The sequence below is a fragment of the Megascapheus bottae genome, chromosome X, assembly GCF_031878675.1.
Source record: "Megascapheus bottae isolate mThoBot1 chromosome X, mThoBot2.hap1, whole genome shotgun sequence".
NCBI classification, from domain to species: Eukaryota; Metazoa; Chordata; class Mammalia; order Rodentia; family Geomyidae; genus Megascapheus; species Megascapheus bottae.
Window position 1 is genome coordinate 31,135,276 of NC_143547.1, and position 22,388 is coordinate 31,157,663.

At 41.7% G+C, this 22,388-nt stretch overlaps 1 protein-coding gene across 2 annotated transcripts in view; it reads right to left on the minus strand.

Annotated features, from left to right (window-relative positions):
• Positions 1–14,073, minus strand: part of Dgkk (diacylglycerol kinase kappa) — a 136,002-nt gene extending 121,929 nt beyond the window's left edge. Inside the window, exons 1-2 of one of the 2 annotated variants that reach the window (XM_090326065.1) lie at positions 13,596–14,073; positions 13,294–13,475 (exon numbers count right to left, since the gene is read on the minus strand). In XM_090326065.1, coding sequence (XP_090182191.1) covers positions 13,294–13,475; positions 13,596–14,073 — 660 coding nt within the window. Of the gene's footprint in view, positions 1–13,293 lie in introns of both variants that reach the window. The other variant, XM_090326064.1, reaches the window with a different exon arrangement.
• Positions 14,074–22,388: the final 8,315 nt, after the last annotated feature.

The following is a 22,388-nucleotide window of genomic DNA, read 5'->3' on the forward strand; positions in this document are numbered from 1 at the left end:
ATTAGAGACAAGGACATTAGTTATTTTTTGCATGTGGTTAAAAGTGATCTAAATAGAGGCCCGGAAATTTAGGCCAGGCTTGGTAGCCTAAATTATATGTTATCATGGATATTTGGGAAGCAGAGATTAGGCAAAGTTAAAATCCAGTCCTGGCTAAATGCAAAATACTACCTGAAAAATAACTGAAGAATAAAAGCACTAGGGGCATAGCTCAAGATGTGAGCAGCTGATCAGATGTCAAACAGCACTATGACTTAAATTTTCCTTTTGGGAACTTACTAGTGGAAAGAGGGGGAGTTTATTCTAGATCCTCTTCTCCAAGACCAAGTCATAATAGCTAGACATATGTCATCTGTATATCCAACTGTTAAAATATGAGATCAAACTGGCATTTGATATGGGAGCCTCTACAATCGTATCTCCAAATGTAAATACTCATTGCTTTACATAGCACATCCATGCCTAGATTTTATATATGTGTATCTCTCTCTGTATGTATATGTCTATATATTTTATCATTGTTTTTAAGGTGTTGTACAAAGGATTTACAGGTAATAACTACAATTCTTTTTGGATAATGTCACCCCTTCCTTTGCTTTCCCTCAGTTTTCCCTCCCTGTCCCTTCCTGCAAGTTGCATAGTGCATTTTCCACATTAAGTACTTGTTTACCAATGAAATCATATAGGAGTCTAATGAGTTAAACTTAAAAACGAATATATGTTTCCTAAACTTAAATATGCTAAATTAAATTAAACTTCATTAAAATCAATACATGTTTCCTAAAAACAATGTGCATAATGACTAAGTTACAGTAATTACATGTGTGGCATAGGTGAGGGGAGAAATGATTCAGGAAGAGGAAAACTGCGACATAAGTGTATGTTACCTGAAGTCTTACTATGTAGACCTAAAGTATATATCCCAAGAAAATAAAAGGAAAAATATAGCATGATATTAACGGGGATTAACTGTAATTTTTATTTACCTTTTGGTAACTTCTTAATTTTCCATTGTCTTTCTTTTTTATTGTGCTGATATTGGCACTTAAACTCAGGGTCAAGGTGCTCTCCTTTAGCTTTTTCACTCAAGGCTGGTACTCTGCCACTTGAGCCACATCTCCACTTTGAGCTTCTTTTTAAAATTGTAGATAAGAGTCTCTGGGACTTTGTGTGATAGGTGTGTGCATGCGTGTGTGTGTGTGTGTGTGTGTGTGTGCCATCATAGGGCTTGAACTCAGGGTCTGGGATTTGTCCTTGAACTCCTTTTGCTTGAGGCTAGTACTATACCACTGGAGCCACAGTGCCACTCCTGGTTTGGTTTTTCTGTTCTTTGTTTGTTTTTGTAGTTTTTAGTGGAGAAAGTTTCACAGAATTTTCTGCCTGGGCTGGCTTTAAACCATGATCCTCAGATCTCAGCCTCCAAAGTAGCTAGAATTACAGATGTTAATCACATTTATTTGTTTGAAAAGAGGTATACTAAGAAGCTATTAATAGTGAATACCTTGGCAAAGTGTCTGGTAAAATAGTCACCACAGACTTGAATATTTGTTTCAGTAATTGGGTCTTTTAATTACCAGTTTGGTTTAAAGTAAATCTCACCCATGTGATTTTGTTGAATAAGGAATCCTCAGTGTTAGTGCATGCTAAGAGCATGGCACATAGAGCAAATATTAAATTAAAAAATAAGTGGCAAATTAATTTTAAAGTTTGGAGGACAGCTGGGCACCTATGACACATGCTTATAATCCTACTTACTCAGGAGGCTTAGATCTGAGGCTCCTGGTTTGAAGCCAGCCTGGACAGAAAATTGTGTGAGACTCCCATCTTCTATTAACTACCAAAAAGTAAGAAGCAAGGTGTGACTCAAGAGGTAGCCTTCTACAGAAAAAGTTGAGAGACAGTGCCCAGGCCTATAGTTCAAACCCCATGGCCAGCACAAAATAAATTGGAGGGCAAAACGCATGGCTCAAGTGATAGAGTACCTGCCTAATAAGTATGAAAAGGTCCTGAATTCAAACTTTAGCACCACAAAAACAAACAAACAGAAAAAAAACATTGAGTCTTATTTCTTGTGTGTGCTAATAATGGTACTCTCCCTTGGCATTTTTGCTCAAGGCTGCAGTTCTATCACTTGACCCACAACTCTATTTCCAACACTGAGACTTAGTCTCTGCTTGTAAATGTGAGTTTTATAGGTCTATGAAAATCAAGTCCTTTATCACCCTACAAGAAGTGACTTCAAAGCCAGGACATAATAGAATTGCTGTAAGATTGTTTGTCAGCCCCATGATACAAGTGCCTAAGCATCCTTCCCTGCTAGGTAGGGGCATGTGTCTTATTGTAAGCAATAGAAAAATTGTTAATACTATAGGCTTTATTATCAAGTCTTGGATCTTTTCAATATTAGAAGAAACTAGGATGCAACTAAACTGTAAGTGATTTATTTTAGTTTGGAAAAGTCCAAGGACCAAACACATACACTCTCTCTCTCTCTCTCTCCCCCCCCCCCCTCTCTCTCTCTCTCTCTCTCTCTCTCTCTCTCTCTCTCACACACACACACACACACACACACACACACACACAGTATGTATAATCTTTCTTTGGTATAATAGCCTGAGTCTGTGGAGGTGATAGGTAGAGAGAGGGCTTTTGTTTAGAAGGCAGGCCTGAAAGGACTTTCTCTTTGCTCTTTGTTTCTGAAAAGCCTTATTAGAGCAAGTGAGTTCTTTAGTGTTAGTGAGATTATAACCAATTTGCTTTGGGTTAATAGTATTTTTCGCCAGGGGCTGGTAGCTCATGACTGTTATACTAGCTACTCAGGAAGCTGAGATTTGAGGATCTAGGTTCAAAGCCAACATGGGCACGAAAGACTGTGAGACTCTTTTCTCCAGTTAACTACCAGAAAACCAGAAGTGGTGCTACGGCTCAAGTGGTAGAGCCCTAGCCTTGAGCTGAAGAGCTCAGGGACAGAACCCAGGCCCAGTGTTAAAGCCCACAATTGACCAAAAAATGGATTTCTCTTCTTTCTTAAAATTTCCTCTTAGGTATGGGGATAAATAAAGTTAATTGGTTTTAGTGAAGTTGAAGGAATTTTCTGTTACAATAGGGTTTTTCTTTTAAACAGATACCTGTGGTGAAGCAGTGACTTTGCTTTCAGGGGAGTTGAAGTAGCTATACTTCTCTTTGTCAGTGGTGGGGCTTGAACTCAGGGCCTGGGCACTGTCCCTGAACACTAGCCTTGAGCACAAAGAGGCCCAGGGACAGTGCCCAGGCCCTCAGTTCAAGCCACTTGAGCCACTGCACCACTTCCACTTTTTAAGTGGTTAGTTGGAGGTAAGAATCTCACAGGGACTTTTGCGCCTGGGCTGGCTTTGAACAGTGATCCTCAGATCTCAGAGTTCTGAGTAGCTGCGATTTACAGGAACCATCAACACTCTGTTGGTGCAGCTCTTTTTAACCCTGGAAGATTTCCATGTGAAAAAAATAGGCGCTGAACATGGTACCACACACCTCTAATCTCAGCACTCAGGAGGCTGAGGCTGGAGGCCTTGGCTCCAAGCGTATTTCCAGACTAGCCTGGCCTACAAAGACAAACCTTATCTTAAAAAAATTAAAGAAAGTTTAAAAAAAAGATTATGAAAAGGAGCTAAAAGTGAGGACCACTGGGAAGCCTTCCTAAGAAAGCTTTAACTTTTCTAACAGAAATAGTTTGTTTAGAAGTAATTATATTAGCAGTACCTCTTCTTGAAAAATATTTTTTCTTTTCTTTAAAAAAACAATGAAATCTGAAAGATAAAGTCTCCCTTAAAAAGGTTATAGGAAAAATCTACAAGATTTTTTTTGCCAGTCCTGGACTTTCTCAAGGCTAGAGCTCTACCACTTGAGCCTCAGCACCACTTACAGCTTTTTTCTAGTATGTGGTACCAAGGAATCAAACCTGGGTCGTCATGCATGGTAGGCAGGCACTCTACCACTAGGCCAAACTCTCAGCCCAAGACTTTTCTTCCTTATTGTGGATTACACTGAGTTGACCAGAAACAACATGAAATGTCATCAAGAAGGTATTTGTAAAGCATAGTCAAGGTGACTCATGGCTATAATCCCAGCTCCTCTGGAAGGAAATTGTGAGGTTTGCAGTTATAGGCGAGTATATGTGAAAATCGAAACCCCATTCAATAAACAAGTTGGGTATGGTGGTGTGGGCCTGTGGTCCTAGCTATGGGGTGAGGAAGGCATAAGTAGGAAGACTGTAGTCCAAGGCCATTACCAGACAAAAACAAGGGACTTTATCTGAAATGTAATTAAAGCAGAAAAGAGTGAAGACTGGCATGAATGATAGAATGTTTGTCAAGAAAGTTGGAAGCCCTGAGTTCAAATCCTAGGACTGCCCAGAGTAGACACTGAGTTCAATCAAGAAAAACAAAGCAGAGCAAAAGGTGTGTGTAGGGGAAGGGGGCATTCTGAGTATTCCCTCTGCTTTATCTTTCAAGGATTATCTCTGGCTGGCTGACTGTGTACCTATTTTTCTATGTTTAAGATCCAACCCAGGGCTCTGAGCACACTAAGCATCACCACTGAGCGATACCCCAGCTCCTTTTATTTATTTTCTCATTCTAGTCTTTCTCAATCTCCTTCACTCCTTCTTCCTCTCTCCCCTGTCTCCTTTTTCTTTTCCTCTTCTTACTTGGTCTCCCTTTCCTTCCTTCTTTCCCTCTCTCCATCCTCCCCCCCAATATTCCTCCTTCCCTTTTTGTCTTGCCACTCTTTCCTTTTATTTACCTCCCCATTTCCCTTCCTCTTGCTCTCTCCTCCCCTCCCTTTCTCTATCCCTGTCCCTCTCCCCTATTTTTCTTCCTTCTCCTTGTTTCTTTCCCTTTCTTCCACAGCTTCCTCTTCTGTCTCTCTACCTCTCTCTCACACAAACATCTCTTCATCTTACCCCTCTCTGTCTATCTTTCTCTCTTCTCCCCAGTTCTGTCTCTGCCTCCCACCTCTTCCTCTTTCCCTAGTGTCTGCCTCTTTATAACTTCCTCCCCCCTCCCTCGTTCACACACACACACACACACACACACACACACACACACACACACACACACAATTTTTTGAGCCCATAATGGAGCTTGAACTTAGGAACTTGAGCTTCTATTACTTTGCTGAGTTGGGGGGGGCATTTCTGTTTCCTAGAAAGAGAAAAAATAATTTATTACTGTTTTTATTTATTCCTCTACCTTGTTCTTCCCTCCCCACCCCCAGGCTTTCAGCTGTGTTCACTTACTTTGAGAAAACAGTGAAGGGGCTTTGTGGAGTCTGGGGATGTATTTTCCCCACAAGTACCTAATCTTGCCTTTGTTTCCCCTCTACTTCTTCTAGTCATCTTCTAATAAAAATATTCTACACTAAGAATAAAACATTTGAATTTGGGTCAACTGTCATTAGAAGAATTTGCTTCCTTTTGTCTCTTTTTTTTATTGTAATTAGTAAAAGGGTTACATGATATTTGCCAGATAGAAGGTGCATTAATTCACATACATTGATACCCTTTCACATGTCTTGGTACCCGTTTCCCTCCCCCCCCCCAGATCCCCCACCCGTCTTGGTTTTCCCCCCTTCCCTATCAAATTTCAAATATCCAAATACAAATAAATTCAATATATCAGATAACAAAGTGAAATACTATACCAATATGAGATAACCAAGGGACAGCAAAGGAGATGAGAGACAACATAGAACATTAAGGACAACAATCATTCATTATATGGCTTTTGTTTCACTATCCTGGAGGTCCTTTCAATTAGCTTCACATTATATGTCCTTATGTATCAAGATTTTGCTCTATTGCAAATCTCTGCTAGTAGAGCCCAAGGTTTCTACTGATTATGACGAATGAGGGAAACCATTGAGCCTAAGTTCCTTTGAGTCTGGCTTACTTCACTTAATATGATTTTTTCTAAGTCTTTCCATTTCCTAACAAATGGGGCAATGTCATTCTTTCTGACAGCAGCATAGAATTCTATTGTGTACAAATACCACAACTTGTTGATCCACTCATCAACTGAGGGACATCTAGGTTGGTTCCATATCTTTGCTATGGTGAATAGTGCTGCAATGAACATTGTTGTGCTAGTGGGTTTAGTATGTCCTTGTTTCTGGGTGGTTGGGTAAATGCCAAGTAGTGGAATTGCTGGGTCAAGGGGAGTTCTATGTTTAGTCTTTTGAGGCACTGCCATAATGCTTTCCATAGTGGTTGAACGAGTTTGCACTCCCACCAACAGTGTAGTAGTGATCCCTCCTGGCCACATCCCCTCCAGCATCTGTTGTCATTCGTTTTCCTGATCCTGGCCATTCTAGCTGGAGTGAGGTGGAATCTTAGAGTTGTTTTGATTTGCATTTCTTTTATGACCAGAGATGTTGAGCATTTCTTCATGTGTCTATAGGCCATTTTTGTTTCTTCTTCAGAGAAGACTCTCTTTAAGTCTTTGGCCCATTTTTTAATGGGATGGTTGTTACTTTGGAGGTTAGTTTTCCCTTTTGTCTCTTATAAAATAAATTACATTTGTTTATTTTTTGCTTTGACAGTAAAATTTGAGTTTTTGTGAGACTGGAAGACTTCTTTTGGAGAGAAATATGTTTTTATTTCATTAATAATATCAGTGCTACCAATACATGCCTTTCTTAAAAAATTATACGTTTAGAGTAAGCTCCCATGTTTTGGCTATTTCAGAGGTATTTCTTTTGCTTTATTACCTTTTGTATGGAGTTAAAATTTCAAGATATTTGATAAGATTTGGGTTCCATATTTGATATTTATTTACTTTTTAAAATTAAAATGCATGTATGGGGGCAGTACATTTCATTGGCTGGTAATTTTAGGAGTCTCTGTCCTTAAAAAGCTTTCCTTTTATGTTTTTTTAAAGTTAAAAATATATTTGTTTCTTTTATTTATTTCATAAGGCCCTAACCCTGAGAAAGTCTCTTGTTGTAATAATTTCTTTAAATATTTGTTCAATCTGTTTGCTTATTTACATTTTGTAGGAGAATAGTAGTAAACTTGTTGGAGATTTATTTTGTTTTGTTAGTCCTGGGACTTGAACTTAGGGCCTGAGCACTGTCCCTAAGCTTTTTGGCTCAAGGTTCTATCACTCGAGTGTTCTATCACTTGAATCATAGTTCCACCTCCAGCTTTTTGGTGGCTAATTGGAGAGAAAAGTCTTGTGGACTTTTCTATTCAGTCCTAGCCTCCTGAGTAGCTAGGATTACAGGTATGAGCCAGTAGTACTGGTGAGGTATGTTCTAATGCTCTAATTCTTTTACTTATTTTTGAAGAGAGGAAATTCACACACTATACTATACATCAGTATAATCTTAGGGGTTTTAATGTATTTTCAATATTGTCCAACCATGAGCATTGTGTAATGCTAAAACATTATTATTATTCATTAAAGCAGCCTTCCTTGTACTTCTTAGCCATCACTGTTTATTTCCATCTGCTTCCTCCCAGACCCTGACAACCACTCATTCTTTTCCACTTCTAAGGATTTGTCTTTTCTGGACATCTTGTAGAATTAGAAGAAATAATGGTAAGTAGCTTTAATAAGGTTGATGGGGCTCCCCTTTGGAAGATTTATTTTTGTCCCCCAATTTTTACCAGGAAATAGGCATGGGACATAGTTTACAAATAAAGCTTATAAATGTGAAATTTAAAGATTAGACCATGTTTAACATGCTTATTTTAAAATTCTGTGGTCATGGCTCAAGGGGTACAGCGCCTGCTTGGAAAGTCTCAGGCCCTAAGGTCACACCACCAAAAACAAACACTTTCTCATTTTTTAAAATGATTTTTCTTTGGTAATAGAAGATTCATAGGCTTTTTTTGGTAACAGTCCGTGTGTGCATGCTGGGACTTGGGTTTAAACTCAGGGCCTTTTGTTCTCATTTGACTTTTTTGCTCAAGGCTGGCATTATATTATTGGAGTCACAACTCCTCTTCTGGCTTTTTGTTGGTTATTTGGAAATAAGAGTCTCTTAAAATTGTCTGCCTGAGTTGGCTTCAAAACACAATCCTTAGATCTCAGCCTTCTATGTACCTAAGATTGCAGGCATAAGCCACACAGCCTGGTTCTTTTAATACTTTGTGTGTGTGTGTGTGTGTGTGTGTGTGTGTGTGTGTGTGTGTGTGTGCCACTCCTGGGGCTTGAACTGAGGGCCTGGGCACTGTCCCAGAGCTTTTTTTGCTCCAAGCTAATGCTCTACTTCCTGAGCCACAGCTCCACTTCTGGTTTTATTGGTAGTTAATTAGAGATAAGGGACTCGTGAACTTTCCTGCCCGCCTGACTTTGAACTGTGATCCTCAAATCTCAGCCTCATGAGTTGCTAGGATTATAGGTGTGAGCCACTGGCACCCAGCTCTTGTAAAAATTTTTAGAGGAAATTTTATTATCTACAGTGGCTGTACCTTTCTTTTCTTCATAAAAATCCATTAATTTGTTTCTCCTGTTTGAGAATAAGATTTATTTTCTTTGGTGAGGATGGGGCACCTTCCTGTAGGAATGATTCTTTCTTTCTTTTTAAAGAATTTCTTTATATTTGATTTTGTTACCTGGTGTATTGTATATATGTTTATTTGAAATATGAAAGGGAAGGGGGAAAAACAAGATGATTGGGAGGGGGTGGACAAGAAAAATGAGGACAAAAGCATGAGAAGGGGTATCAATGTGTGAGAAAAAATGTACCTACTACCTGGCGAATATAACTGTAACCCCTCCATACATTACCCTGACAATAAAACATAAAATAAAATAAAAATGGTTTCTTTAATTATGTTTTTTTCACTCAGGAAATTACAATCAATAGGCTATGGAATTGTTGGGTACCCTATCCCTATCCTTAGCAGTATTTGTATTTATTTCCTTTCCAGAAAAAAAAAAGTTTTCTTTGGGAGTAAATAGGTCCAAGGTTTGGTGTGTCTTCTCTTTCTTTCTTAGGCTCCTGTTCTATACTGGCCCTCTCTGGGAATATTAGAAGTAGACTAGCAAGCATTGCCTTATAAAAAATTACAGCTGGTGAAATCTGAGCTAAAATACTGTTGTTAGACAAATGAGGATCCTTTATGTCACAGAAAGCTGTATATTGGATATTTTAACAATTCACAATACATACAATAATCATTGTATGCTATTAGAAGTTAGGTTATAATCTTTGTCCTTCCCTCCATACTGTCTTGTTTGGGAGAAATAAAGGGTTAATAATGCACCAATGCATTCTGTAAATTATAAAGTACTACACTAGCAGAAAAGATTATACAATCCTTATTATAATGTCCCTGAGTGGTTTCTTGGCCTCTATAGACTTTTTCACCTTTCCTTGGAGGCACTTTAGGAAAAGGCTCAGTCTTTCCTTTTAGACTGCAGATTGGCAGAAGCTGCAGTTTTAGATTTCTTTAAATGCATATCAATTGTACACCCAGAAAGACCCACTGACCAAAGACCTCATTGTCTTTTCTAGAACATCCTGCAGCAAATATCCAGGAGCTCTCCAAATATACCAAATAAATCATATGGTACCATTAAAGCCTGGCAAGGAAGGGGAAAGAGCCTGAGAAGAAAGTAATTTCATTCTGCCCCTCAACAGGTTAAACGTCTGAATCTATAATCCCAAAGCTGTTTACAGTCACTGCAGATATTTGGTTCACTTAGGGAAAAATTTATTACCCACTCCTGAAACAAACAACATCACCATTAGTCTGCTGCTGTCATGACTGCATAGGATAAAGACACTTTACAAACCATTAAAAAAATGTTAGCAATTTGTTTCTTAATTGTGGTTCCGATATCCATTCTGAAAAAAACCTATTTCCTTAAGGGCTGTATATAGTATAGAGTATTTAAATAAACATATTCTTTTTTAACTCAGAAACCGATGAAATACATTTTTATTCACTTCCAGCACTAGCCTTTATACTGCTGGAAATGGAGGTCATAAGTTTCAAGCTTCAGTGTTTCTTGAGCAATACAGGGATAGCTGTATAGTACGAAGCACCTAGAAAATCCTATTTTCGATAAGCTCACAAATAGGTAAGGTAATAAAATATTCAGGTAAAAAACATACTAGACATTATATAAACATGTAATGTTGATAACTGTTTTACAGGAAAATGTATGTAAAATGCCAGTTTGGTGTAGAAAACCTGTTATGTTTTTAAGTAATGGTAATTAATATATAATCATTAACAGGAATATACATACTCCTTCCCTGTCAAATGAAAGCCACAAAACCATATTCCAAATTTCTATCAGTCATTTCTTCAGTGTGGTCATAATTTCATATGTAGTCAAAACCCAATAAATAAAAACATCAATTGTTTTTCTTCAAGCATAACTGAAGTGTCTAATATGGTCTATTTCTAATAATGGTCTATTTCATATAAACCCCATGTCCCCCAAGAGAGTGATAGCATTGTTAAAGAACCAATTCACATATCCTTACTTACACTTGCTGCCACCAGGTGGGAGACCATGGCTCATTTCCTGGGAATTAAAGCACTTTAAGAAGTAAGAAATAGACAGATTTGATTCATAGATTGTGTTACCCCGGTAGGTATTTGAAAGAAAACATAGCCCACTTTAGTCATTCTTTACTCTCAGACTCGGCAGGAACAGCAGGATCTGAAATCTTATTGAAATCCCTAAAAAGAACATAATGCAGGCTGAAAGATTTATTTATTTGTTTATCTATTTACTGCACTATCAGTCAGCAAAATTACCTGGTAGAAATTTGCGATCTTGTACAAAGACTTGATTTTTGTTAATTATTTTCTTTTGAATTTTCAGGCTACTTTCGTGCTTATCATGTAGATATTCATTGTATGATGCAACCTGCATATATATATATATATACTTTTTATTTCTTGATTTTGTGTGTGTCTGCGTGTGTGTGTGTCTGCGTGTGTGTGTGTGTGTGTGTGTGTGTGTGTGTGTTGGTGTATAATTGTTTTTCCCTAAGTTGCCCTCAAGGAGGCAGTGTTTGAGAATAATGTCACTCCAGCTAAGATGGCAACCTGTTTGTGTTGAATGTTAAAATCAAGTCAGCTGGTTGCAAGTGGATGCAGGGAACAACGGTCCTATCACTGAAGATCAGATATTCCAAAGTACTCCAGAAAACAACTGCATAGCAACACGGAGGCTACTGGAGAGGGGTTGGACTCCTGGCAATGCAAGCATTTACCTAAATCCTTCAAAATCCTCCAGAGCCATCCATTAGTTAATCAAAATGACAGAATTGTTAGATAGGATTCTTAACTCCCTTCTAGAGATAAATGATTTAAGTAGGGTCTGGCTCTTTGGGGGACAAAGTCAAAGTTCTGGGGTCTCTGTCTCCTACCAGTGCTGCCAGTGTCTCAGCCTGGTCAGCACATCTGAATGAACACTCTGGAGAAGAAGCTAAAACAATTCTCCTTTCCTTTATCATCCCTATCTGTATGGCAGACATTTTCTTACTAAGCTGATAGGAGATGCTACTACACTGGAAGATAATTTTCACTGGGGTTGAGGGTGGGAGGATGCCTTCCAGGGGTCAAAAAAAGATGTTTTTTAGGCCATCCAGGTAATTAAGGTGTCAGTGTCTTTGCCAAGTTTCCAAAATTTCACTTAAGATGGCCACAGTTCAGGTGACTCTGGCTCCTCTCCTTCCCACCAACTTAATAACTCCTCTAAAACAACTAGAGCAAGCCTCAGGATTAGAATGACCTCCCTGTCTAGTTACCCCACCATTCCTTTTCTAGAAAGTTCCATTGAAAAAGGTGATTGTAGGAAGGAGAAAGATCCTCCCCTGTTGAAAGCACACATGAGTTGTTTTTTTCTTTTTAAATGTTTGAGTCTCCTACTGTTAATTTAATTTATTTTTAAAATCTACATTGTGTATTCTGTGAAACTTTTCGCTTTCGCCTTCCACTTCTTTGTCTTTTTTTTCCATTGCAAATGAGACGTTTTGCATCCCCCCCCACCAAAGCCCAGAAGTCAGGAAGCAAGCAGCACTTCCATTTTGTGATTTCAACCTCTGCTCCTCTGCTCCCCTCCCCCACAATCTACATTCTACAAGTGTGCATCCTCAGCAAAAGGGTTCCCAAACCACATCCCTAAGCCCAACCAAGCAACCTGATGGAACAGCATTGTTAATGTGTGATTGTGCATTTGTGTGTTTCCTTTTAGGGGAAGCTAAAGTGAGGGGTATGTATGCATAACCCACAGTTTTGTGGAACAAAGTTTAGGAGAATGAGTAGGGGGACCAGAAATAGAAAAAAAAGTCTCTCATTGGAAAATGTAGGAATTTTAATATCCATGGTAAACTGAAAATCTTCTTCCCTTCTTGGGCTGTTGTAAGAGAGTCCTTCACCGCGCCCCCCTCAGCTAAGTGCCACGTTTTCTAAGACATAGCTGTAACTGAAGGGTTTTCCCTTACAAGCTCTTAAACCCCAACTCTTATTATTATTATTTTTAATCTCTTAATCAGGACTCCCATGCTACTATGCCAAATGGTCTTGCTGCAGGATTCCAGTTGCGGCTTGTGATATATCACTGTATCACTGCACTTACCTGCTGGGAAATCCTGCAGACAGATGGAATGGTGGCTTCAGCACACACACTCTCGCGCTCTCCCCCCTCCCCCCAGCGAACCCTGCCCTTCCCCTGCAGTGCGCGTGGGCACCGCCCATCTCCATATCCCCAATGGGAGTACCAGCTCCCAGCAGCTGGCCAAGGCGCTTGACACCTCCCTGGAACATTGCCAGCTGTGCCTGGGTTGGGTGCCCCCTCCTCAGTTGCAGGAAAGGGGCCAAGCAGACAGTGGCTTCACAGTTTGGGCCTCTGCGGCAGTGACCATAGCTAAGAGGTGTGTCCTACTGCCCCCACTCAATACCATCGTCTATGTATCAGGGTCAGCTACAAACATTTCACATCTCTTCACCCCTCCGCCCCCCGCCGCCCTCCTCCACATCCCCGCGTCCTGCGGCCCAGGGCATTTTCTACCTTTTTTAAGACTCATCGCACTGTGGTTCCCCACTGGGGGGGAGGATTGCACTCACTCCCAGCTTTGGGGTCACTATCCCATCCCTAGCCCTAAATAGCCCACTCTCACTTCCCACATGTTGCTTCCCGCCTTCCAACCTCTTCCCACTCCCCCATTCCTGCATCTTTCTGATCATCTCATCAGCGAAAGAGGATATATGTGATAACCCTGAGTCTGTTCAAATGGCCACCCGACCTCCCTTACTTCTTTTCCCTCACCCATTCTTGTCCTTACCTTTATTCTGGACCATGTCACTGGCGTTCGGGGCGATGGCAATGGCGAAGTCTTTGGACCCCTGTCTTGAGGGACCACTGGACACTGCAATAGACATGGTGCTGGACTCGGCTTCAGACGGGATTCTGGAGCTGCTTCGGGATAGAACTGTGGGCCCAGCTCTGAGACAGGTTCCGGGGCTGTTTCTGAAACTGTTTCTGAGATCGGCTCTGGGGCAGATTCTAGGACTGGCCCTAGGCTAGGGTCTGGGGCCGGCTCTGCGGCAGGTTCTGAGATGGGCTCTGGGACCGGCACTGTGGCTGGCTCGGGGGCTGGCTCTGGGGCCAGCTCTGGGACTAGTTCGGGAAACGGCTCCTTGGCCGGCTTTGTGGCAAATTCGGGCACCGGCTTCGGGACCGGCTCTGTGGCTATTTCGGGGACCGACTCTGGGGCCGGTTCTGCGGCAGGTTCGGGGATCGGCTCTGGGACCGATTCTCTGGCTAGTTCTGGGACTGGCTCTGGGGCCAGCTCTGTGGCAGGATGGGTGTCTAATTCTGTGGCTGGTTCTGGAGTCGCTTCGGGACAGGGTCCTGGAACAGGCTCTGGACAGGGCTCGGGTTCGGGTTCTGGCGAAGGCTCTGGGAGCGGTGGAGGAGCTGGTGGTGGAGGAGCGGGCAGCAGAGGGACAGACGGTGGAGCTGCCGGCGGTGGCGGCCACGGCGGTGGCTCTGAGGACTCTTCAGGCTGCTCTCCATCCTGAGGCAGAGCAGTGCCCTGGGCCGCATTAGCTTCGCGGTCCATAGCTACACGCCGCCTCAGGACTGGGCAGCCTGCATCCCTAAGCTAGGAGGGCTAAAGAGCCCTGGAGCGCCCCACTTAGTCCAGTCTGACATCCCCTCGCGGGGTGCCAAACTTTCATCCGTTGCGCTCCATGGCTGGCTCCGCTCTGAAGTGTAAGCTGGGGGCGCAGAGCGTCTGTCTGTGGGAACACGCCCCTCGGTGAGCGCACACCTCTCCGTAAGCAGCCACCAGCCCGATGGGCGGGAAACAGAGGGGCTTGAGAAAGCGGACTGGGCAGAGAGCTTGATGACCTCCTAGCGACGCACGGGAGGGGAGGGGGGGAGGCAAAAAGGGGAGGGGGAGTGGAGAAGCTTGGGAGGAGGATTTGATGCCCGGCTACGTTTAACCCCTTAGTGACACGAATGGAGTGTGTGTGTGTGTGTGTGTGTGTGTGTGTGTGTGTGTGTGTGTGTGTGTAGGGGAATCAGAGGCAAAGTTGAAGATCTTTGAAATCCCCCAACCCACCACAGCCAAGCTGCTGCTCATCTTATGGATGCTCTCTCCTCTTAGCAGCAGGTGACTTGAGCTAGGGAACAACTGATAACTCCCCTCCCCCTTCCGCCCCATCTCCAAGCCTTGCTGGGTGAGTAAATCCTTCTCCTCTAACCCCAGGAAAAAGAAATGAACGTGCAAGGGGTTTCGGGGAAGGCACTTCCTTTAAAATTGTGCCCCTCTCACACATCACCCCCCCCCCGTTCCCTCCCCGCTTCAGTTTTTGCATTTCTGAGCTTTATCAGATCCTTCGAGTTTTGCTTGTTGGATCAGGGGTTTATGGTGTTTCCGGAAAGTAGTGTGATGAGAAAGGACAAGAAGCCCTGGTTTTCTGCAGCCTGCAGAGGTAGCCCCAAGACCAAAGCAAGTGCCCTGGTAGCTACTTGGTGGCTGGGAGGCTTAAGTGCTCCCTGGAGCTAAAGCAAGCTTCATCTCTGCAGCTATCTGTTATCCATCTGTCTGGACTTTGCAATAGATGAATGTCTTTTGCTTTCAGCTGGGCTTTCCAGGCATTAGCAAGACCGCTCCCCCCCCCAATAGGGTGTGTGTGTGTGTGTGTGTGTGTGTGTGTGTGTGTGTGTGTGTGTGTGTGTGTGTATGTGTGTGTGTGTGTTGAGGAAATTCAAAAATTCACTACAACACCCACACCTTTGCACCTCCTGAAGCTCTTTGACCTGAGATTCTGTCGCAGAAAGAACTATAGGAGACTTTAGAAGATCTCTCAGTGGGTAATCATGCACACATACATACAAACCAGTCCCTTAAACATAGACTTTAGATTCCAATATGCTACTGATCACAAATAAAATTTAAGACTTCCCATGAAGTCACTGCTGGGTAGAAAGCCTGTAAACCTAATTTGAAATACAACAAGTGAATTTATCTCCTCCACACACATACTGCTGCAGTTGTGGATTGCAGCCCTTCATCTGCAGCCCCTCCTCTAGCAATCGCTTCCTAGACCACATCCTCCATTAATCCATCTTCTTTTGCCAACTGACACAGGACTTGTTCGGAATTTTCTAGAACCTGCAGGGGGTTTTTGTACCCTATATGACACCTCAGCAGCAAAAAATCCCACAGAAGCTGTCTCACCCAGCCCCTCCAAGTACCAGAATCTCTGCCTTTCGCAGATCCTTGCTGCAGTATTTTATTCTAAGCCTTCCCTTATGGAGATATGACAGCTACCAAGGCAAGTATAGGTCTGTCTTTAACATCTGGGAGAAGAACAAACCCTGATGAGGTGAGCTTTAAACTCTCTCAGATCATCTGCATCCTTCCAGTAAATTCGCCTTGTGAGCCCACCTTCTCAATAATGAGCCCACCTTCTCACTCTCTTTAGGCTTTTTACCCTCTCTTCTACCTCACAAGGAAATATTAACTCTGAGAGCTCAGAACTGTAACCTATTGCTGCCAAATATGACCAGGTAAGCTCGGGCTTGGAGCTCATTTCTCAGGATTTCACACCTTTGGTGAAATCCCTGTCCTTAGAAGAGGACAGTGTTCCACACTGAAATCTTACTTTCCTCTAAATCCTAACATGTATTTAGAAGGACTGGAGGCTGAACAGTCCCAGAATAAGGTGTGACCCCTTGGATTAGAGAGAAACAAGATGGGGTTGGACATAATGTGTTCTCAAGAACAACACCACCTGGGGACAAATTGATGCTATTGTTTTATCTATGTTTATTCGTACTCTTATTTCTAATCCTATGCTCAATCACACTGAGTCAAATATTTATTTAGTTTTTTGTGTGTCTGAATTGGGGTTTGAACTTAGACCCTCATGCTCTTCCTTAGCTTTCTTGTTCATAGCTGACATTCTACCACTTGGGCCACAGCTTCCTTCCAGCTGTTTTGCAGGTTAATTGGAGATGAAATCTCAGACTTTCTTGCAAGGGCTTGCTTTCAACCTAGATCATCCGATCGCAGGCTCCTGAGCACTTAGGACTACAGGTATGAGCCACTAGCTCCCAGATGAAAACAAAATTAATGATGAATTTCTTGCTACGGGGTCAATCTGAAGTTGTTTGTGCATAACTTTTGTTCTCACTATAAAGGAGGTGTATATATATATATATATATATATTCCAGATGGTATTATAATTAGATTTGAGGGTTTCTATTTTTTTCTCAGCCAATTGTAGGCCTTCTGTCATATTAAGGGTGTTTTATTTTGCCAGTTCTGGCACTTGAACTCAGGGCCTGGGCAATGTCCTTGAGCTTTCTCAAGGCTAGTGCTCTTCCACTTCAGCCACAGCACCATTTCTGGCTTTCTCTGTTTATGTGGTACCAGGAAATCGAACTCAGAGCTTTGTGTACGGTAGGCAAGCAATCTACCACTAGGCCATGCCCTCGGCCTATTAAGGCTGTTTTATAGCCTTCTTTCATGGAGAATTTTATCTATTTGTTTTGATCTCTCCCCAACCAGAATGGTTGATTAGTGCTTGACTAAGGGAGGCACATTTGCTGTAACTACTGTACACTTTCCTTTCCCTTGTAAGGTGTTGGTTTTTAAAGAAATTGTTATTACATTTAAATAGTTGTACAAAGGACTTTCAGTTTTAAATGTACAGCACATCTTGATCCATATCACTCCTTCATCATTTTCCAACCACTCCTCCTCCCATCTATCCCCGTCTCCACTCATCTCCTCCAGGTTTAGCTTTGCTTTAGGCAAAACCAAGCCTTGTATTTTGCTCAAAACCTAACACAGCTTGCCACTGGTGGCTCACAGCTTCAATTATAGCTACTCAGGAGGCTGAGATTTGGAGACTGTTGATTGAAGTCAGCCAAGGAAGTATAATCTATGACTCTTATCTCTATTAGGCCACCAGAAAGCTGGAAGTGAAGCTGTGACTCAAGAAATAGAGCTCCAGCCTTGAGCAGAAAAGCTAAGGATGGTGCCCAGGCCCTTAGTTTAAGCTCCAGTACTGGCACAAAAACAAACAAAGCAGCAACAAAAATAGAAGCCAGTGTTAAGATCATAGAAAGGATTCAACAAACGTATGTTCAACGGCTGATTCATTGTAGGTTACTCTCTGTTTTTTTTTCCTGTATTTCTTTTTAGCAGTATTTGATATTTCGGATAATTTGAACTCCTTAAAGACTATTTTCTTTTTTTCCTTGATAGTTCTTTATTCTAAAACAATTGGTGTTTTTCCCCCATGGCCAAAGGCTATTTTCTAATTAGGCAATACTTATGAAAAATGACCAAGCAGCCAGGAGTGTAGCCTAGTGATAGCGTGCTTGCCTAGCATGCACAAAGACCTGAATTCAATTCCTCAGTACCATATACATAGAAAAAGCCGCAAGTGGGGCTGTGGCTCAAGTGGTAAGTGCCAGCCTTGAGAAAGCCTAAGGACAGTACCCGGGCCCTGAATTCAAGCCGCAAGACTGGCGAAAAGAAATTAAAATGACCAAAATCTACATAAGAATTTCTTCAATCAGGCATACCTGGAATGATGACTATTTCTTTTTCCTTTTGGTGGTATTTGGGTTTGAATTTCAAGCATCTGACTTGATAGGCAAGCACTCTACCAGTTGAGTTATGGCAGCCCTCCACAGTCTTGTGTGTCTTCTCAGAGATATGGTTCTGAATGTCCCAAGGGTGACAAGGTTCTTCTTTAACCTGATACTGATAGACATCTCATGTGAGTTACTTGATTGGATAGCATAAAAGTTTGATCACTACAGTGGGTTCAGTTTACGGAGTATGCAATATTCTGCTTCACTTCTTGCTCCCCTTCCAACATTGTGATTCCACCCCAAATAAAATCCACCCACAGCTGGGAGTTTGTCCTAGTGGTAGAGCGCTTGCCCAGCATGCATGAAGCCCTGGGTTTGACTCCTCAGTACCACATACATAGAAAAAAGCTGGAAGTGATGCTGTGGCTCAAGTGGTAGAGCTCTAGCCTTGAGAAAGCCCCAGGACAGTGCTCAGGCCCTAAGCTCAAGCCCAGGACTGGCAAAAAAATCTACCCAAACCAGCATAAAAATTCTTCGGTTTCAGCTCATGCCTGTAACCCTAGCTACTCAGGAGTTTGAGGTCTGAGGATGGTAGTTCAAAACCACCCCGAGCAAAAAAGTCTGTGAGACTCTTACCTCCAATTAACTGCCAAAAAACCAGAAGTGGAGCTGTGGCTTAAGTGATAGAGCGGTAAAGTTGAAGAACTCAGGGACAGTGCCCAGACCCAGAGTTCAAGCCTCAATATTAGTACCCCTCCCCACACACGCACCAAAAATAAAATCAGACATACTAGGAATTCCAGAAGGAACAAAAGGGAAAATTTGAAAATAGAAAATTAAAGCTCTTTTCCCCCCTCTTATCATTTTCTCTTCATTATTAAATGAAAAAGAGTTAGAAGCATTTTCCCCTCTTTTTACTCCTTAACCAATAGTTTCAAATTCCCCGAGACCTCCCTTTCTGAGCAATTTGGGAAGGACTCTGCCTTTCTGGAGTCTTAGTAGCTACCAGCCACCACCTGAATTGGAGCTCAGAAATGTGCAAACCTAGAATAGCCATTTTTTTTTGCCAGTGCTGGTCTTGAGCTCAGGGCCTGAGCATTGTCCTTGAACTTTCTCAAGGCTAGGGCTCTACCACTTGAGCCTCAGCACCACTTCCCGCTTAGAATATATAACAAACAGCTGAATAAAATAAAATCAAATTAACTGTTTTGACACAGGGTCTCACTATGTAGGTCAAGTGGACCTCAAACTAGCCATTCTCCTGTCTAAACCTTCCAAATGCTGGGATTGTAGGCACATGCCATCACACTCAGCTAGCTTAAATAAAATAAAGAGAAAGGGTGAAGGGTACCATTTGTGAAAAAGTAGAAGATCCAGACAATTCATTTTGAAGGCAATAAAATGCAAACTGGTTATCTGTCACTTATTCCGGTCTCAGAGGATTTAATTGATACAGGATTGGAGAGTTATAAAGGTAAAACCTTGCATTTGTATAGTGCCTTTTGACTTCTAAAGTACTTTCACATATATTATCTCACTTGAGCCTCAGAACAAATGTGTGAGTCAAATAAGTCTGGACTTCTATTGCACATACCCACCCCCTAACCTTTTGCAGATGAAAAAACATAAATCCGGTGAGATTAAGTGCCATGTCTTAAGTCACAGAGATAATTAGTGCTGGAACAGACGTTTAGAACTTGTGTCACTCAACTCCCAGCTGAGAGAGACCAGAGCACAGTGGTGATCAGGACATTGTGAGACAGAAGATGTGTAAATCCTCTCTGTAGCAGAGTGGGAAACTGCCTTAATACTCTTTCTTTCTGGAACCTGTAAAGAACAGTGACTTTCATTTGTATCTCCTCTCTCTCTCTCTCTCTCTCTCTCTCTCTCTCTCTCTCTCTCTCTCTCTCTCTCTCTCTCTCATCAGTTATTCTGCTCTATCTTAATCTCTCCTCAATTCCTCAATGCAGTTTTGTCCTTCCTCAACATCATCATGTTTCTATTCTTTCACTCTGCTAACCTGCAATCCTTTGCTGATTCATGTTAACAGATTAGGCCCATTCTAGATATGTTCCATGCCAATAATCCATCCTCACCGCAGATATTTTGTGCTAGAACAAGCTTGTTGAAATACAGTTTTATCCTCAACTGCAGTATTCAGAAAGAAAAAGTCCGAAAAGCTAAAAAATTTGAAATTATGAATATGGATTAAGTGATAGAGCCACAATATGAAGGCAGATTAATAAATCCTTTTGCAGTTTATTCCCCAAGCTGTCACACTTTTTCTTCACCCTCCTAGCTGTCCTCCCACTCCACTCATGAACAATATTAAGTGTGTTATAATAATTATAAATTGGTACTCACATTGAATTGATTTTTACCAATATTTGGATTTATTTGAACCACCAAATCCTAGTACTCCAATGAGAAGGGATCACGTCAAATATTTCTGCTTCCTCTTCTTCCTTGAGGTTCCAAACAGGGTTACATATACTTCAGATGGGCAATAAATTCATCTTATCTGTAAAGTGTTTCAAGAAAATGTAAAATCAGGATTGATACAGGCGACTCAAGTCCACAATCCTAGCTACTCAGATAGTTAAGATCAGCGGACTAAAGCTCAAAGCCAGGCCCTGGGACTAAAAAATTCCAGAGACACAGTCTGCAATTAACATATAAAAATGTAGGACTGGAGGCATAACTCAAATGGTAGAGTTCTAGTCCTAAGCAAGCAAGCCAAGTAAGAGTAAAAGTCTCTGAGTTCAAGGCCCAGTGCTGTCACAAAATGAACCTAGCTACTCAGGAGGCAGATCCCTCGTTTCTCCCACTTTCCCACCTCCCATTTCCTTCCCCCCTGTATTGTAAAGCTCATTTCCAACAGTGTCAAGTAACACTGTTGCAGTAAGTAGTTTACCCTTTGTCCCACTGTTTCTGGGATTTCCCTTTCCTTCCCCAAATCAGACAAACATATGTAAGGTGAAGGGTATAGAAACAACGTCAAAAGAGAATAAATCAAAGGGTAAAGGAAGAAAGAATAAACAAAGAACGGCAAACAGTACACTTAAAAAACCCCTCTTGTTTCTATTTCTTGGAGTTCATTTTGATTAGCATCATTTTATATGATCATGAGCACATGGCTATTGAGCCACTGTGATCCTCTGATAAGAATATCTTAGGCACTTTCTAGTTATTAGAGAAGAGAGAAACCATGCAGCCTATGTTCCTTTGGGCCTGGCTTACTTCGCTTAATATAATATTTTCCAAGTCTTTCCATTTCCTTATGAATGGAGTGATGTCATTCTTTCTGATGGAAGTATAGGATTCCATTGTGTAGAAGATTTGGTTTTAAAGGTAACTGGGATCCTGTAAAAGTTGTATTGAGTATAAGACAAGGGTACCATGATAAAACCTACAAGTGAGAAAAATGGTCCTTGGCACAATAGTGTGCAGACTTGGCCCTGGAAGCATCTACAAATCTACTCTCTTCCTTTAAGATGATATCCCATTAATCTGGGGTCACCTGTAAAATTATGATTCTTTTTTTAAATTTTGCTTCTAGTTTTTGGCATTGAATGGCCAAGGCTGGTGCCGAGGCTGCTGACTCAACCTACTTAACCTCCTGTCTATACATTTGGATTTAGTCCATAATGGGACATTTGGCTTCTATGGATTCAACATATTAATGAAATTACTAATTTGAAATTCTAGCTGATGATGACTGGCCAGAGAAGGAGAGAAAAGTCTTTCTAGTTAGGCAGGAATGGAATTACTGTGGATCTGAAAGCAGATTAGGAGATCAAGGACAGTTTGAAGGAGAATAAGAAAAAAATAAATCTTTGCCAAATCTTTGTTGAACTATAGCTTAGATGTGAAGGAAGAGGGCAAGGAGCCAAGTGCGGTGGCTCACACCTGTAATCCTAGTTACTCAGGAGGCTGAGATCTGAGGATCGAGGTTCAAAGCCAGCCCAGGCACAAAAGAACCCGAGACTCTTATCGCCAATTAACCAGTAGGAAACCAGAAGTGGTACTGTGGCTTCGTGATAGAGTACTAGTCTTGAACTGAAGGGCTCAGGGACAGTGCCCAGGCCCAGAGTTCAAGCCCCACAACTGACAAAAAATAAAAATAAATAAATAAATAAATAGAGTAACCTCCAAGGTTCTAAACTAAAAGAAAATATTGTTGTAATTCCAGTGGCTCACATATGTAAACCTATTTACTCAAGAGGCTGAGATCTGAGGATCACAATTCAAAGCCATCCTGTGCAGGAAAGTCTGAGACTCTTATCTTCAGTTAACCACCAAAAGCACTGGATGTG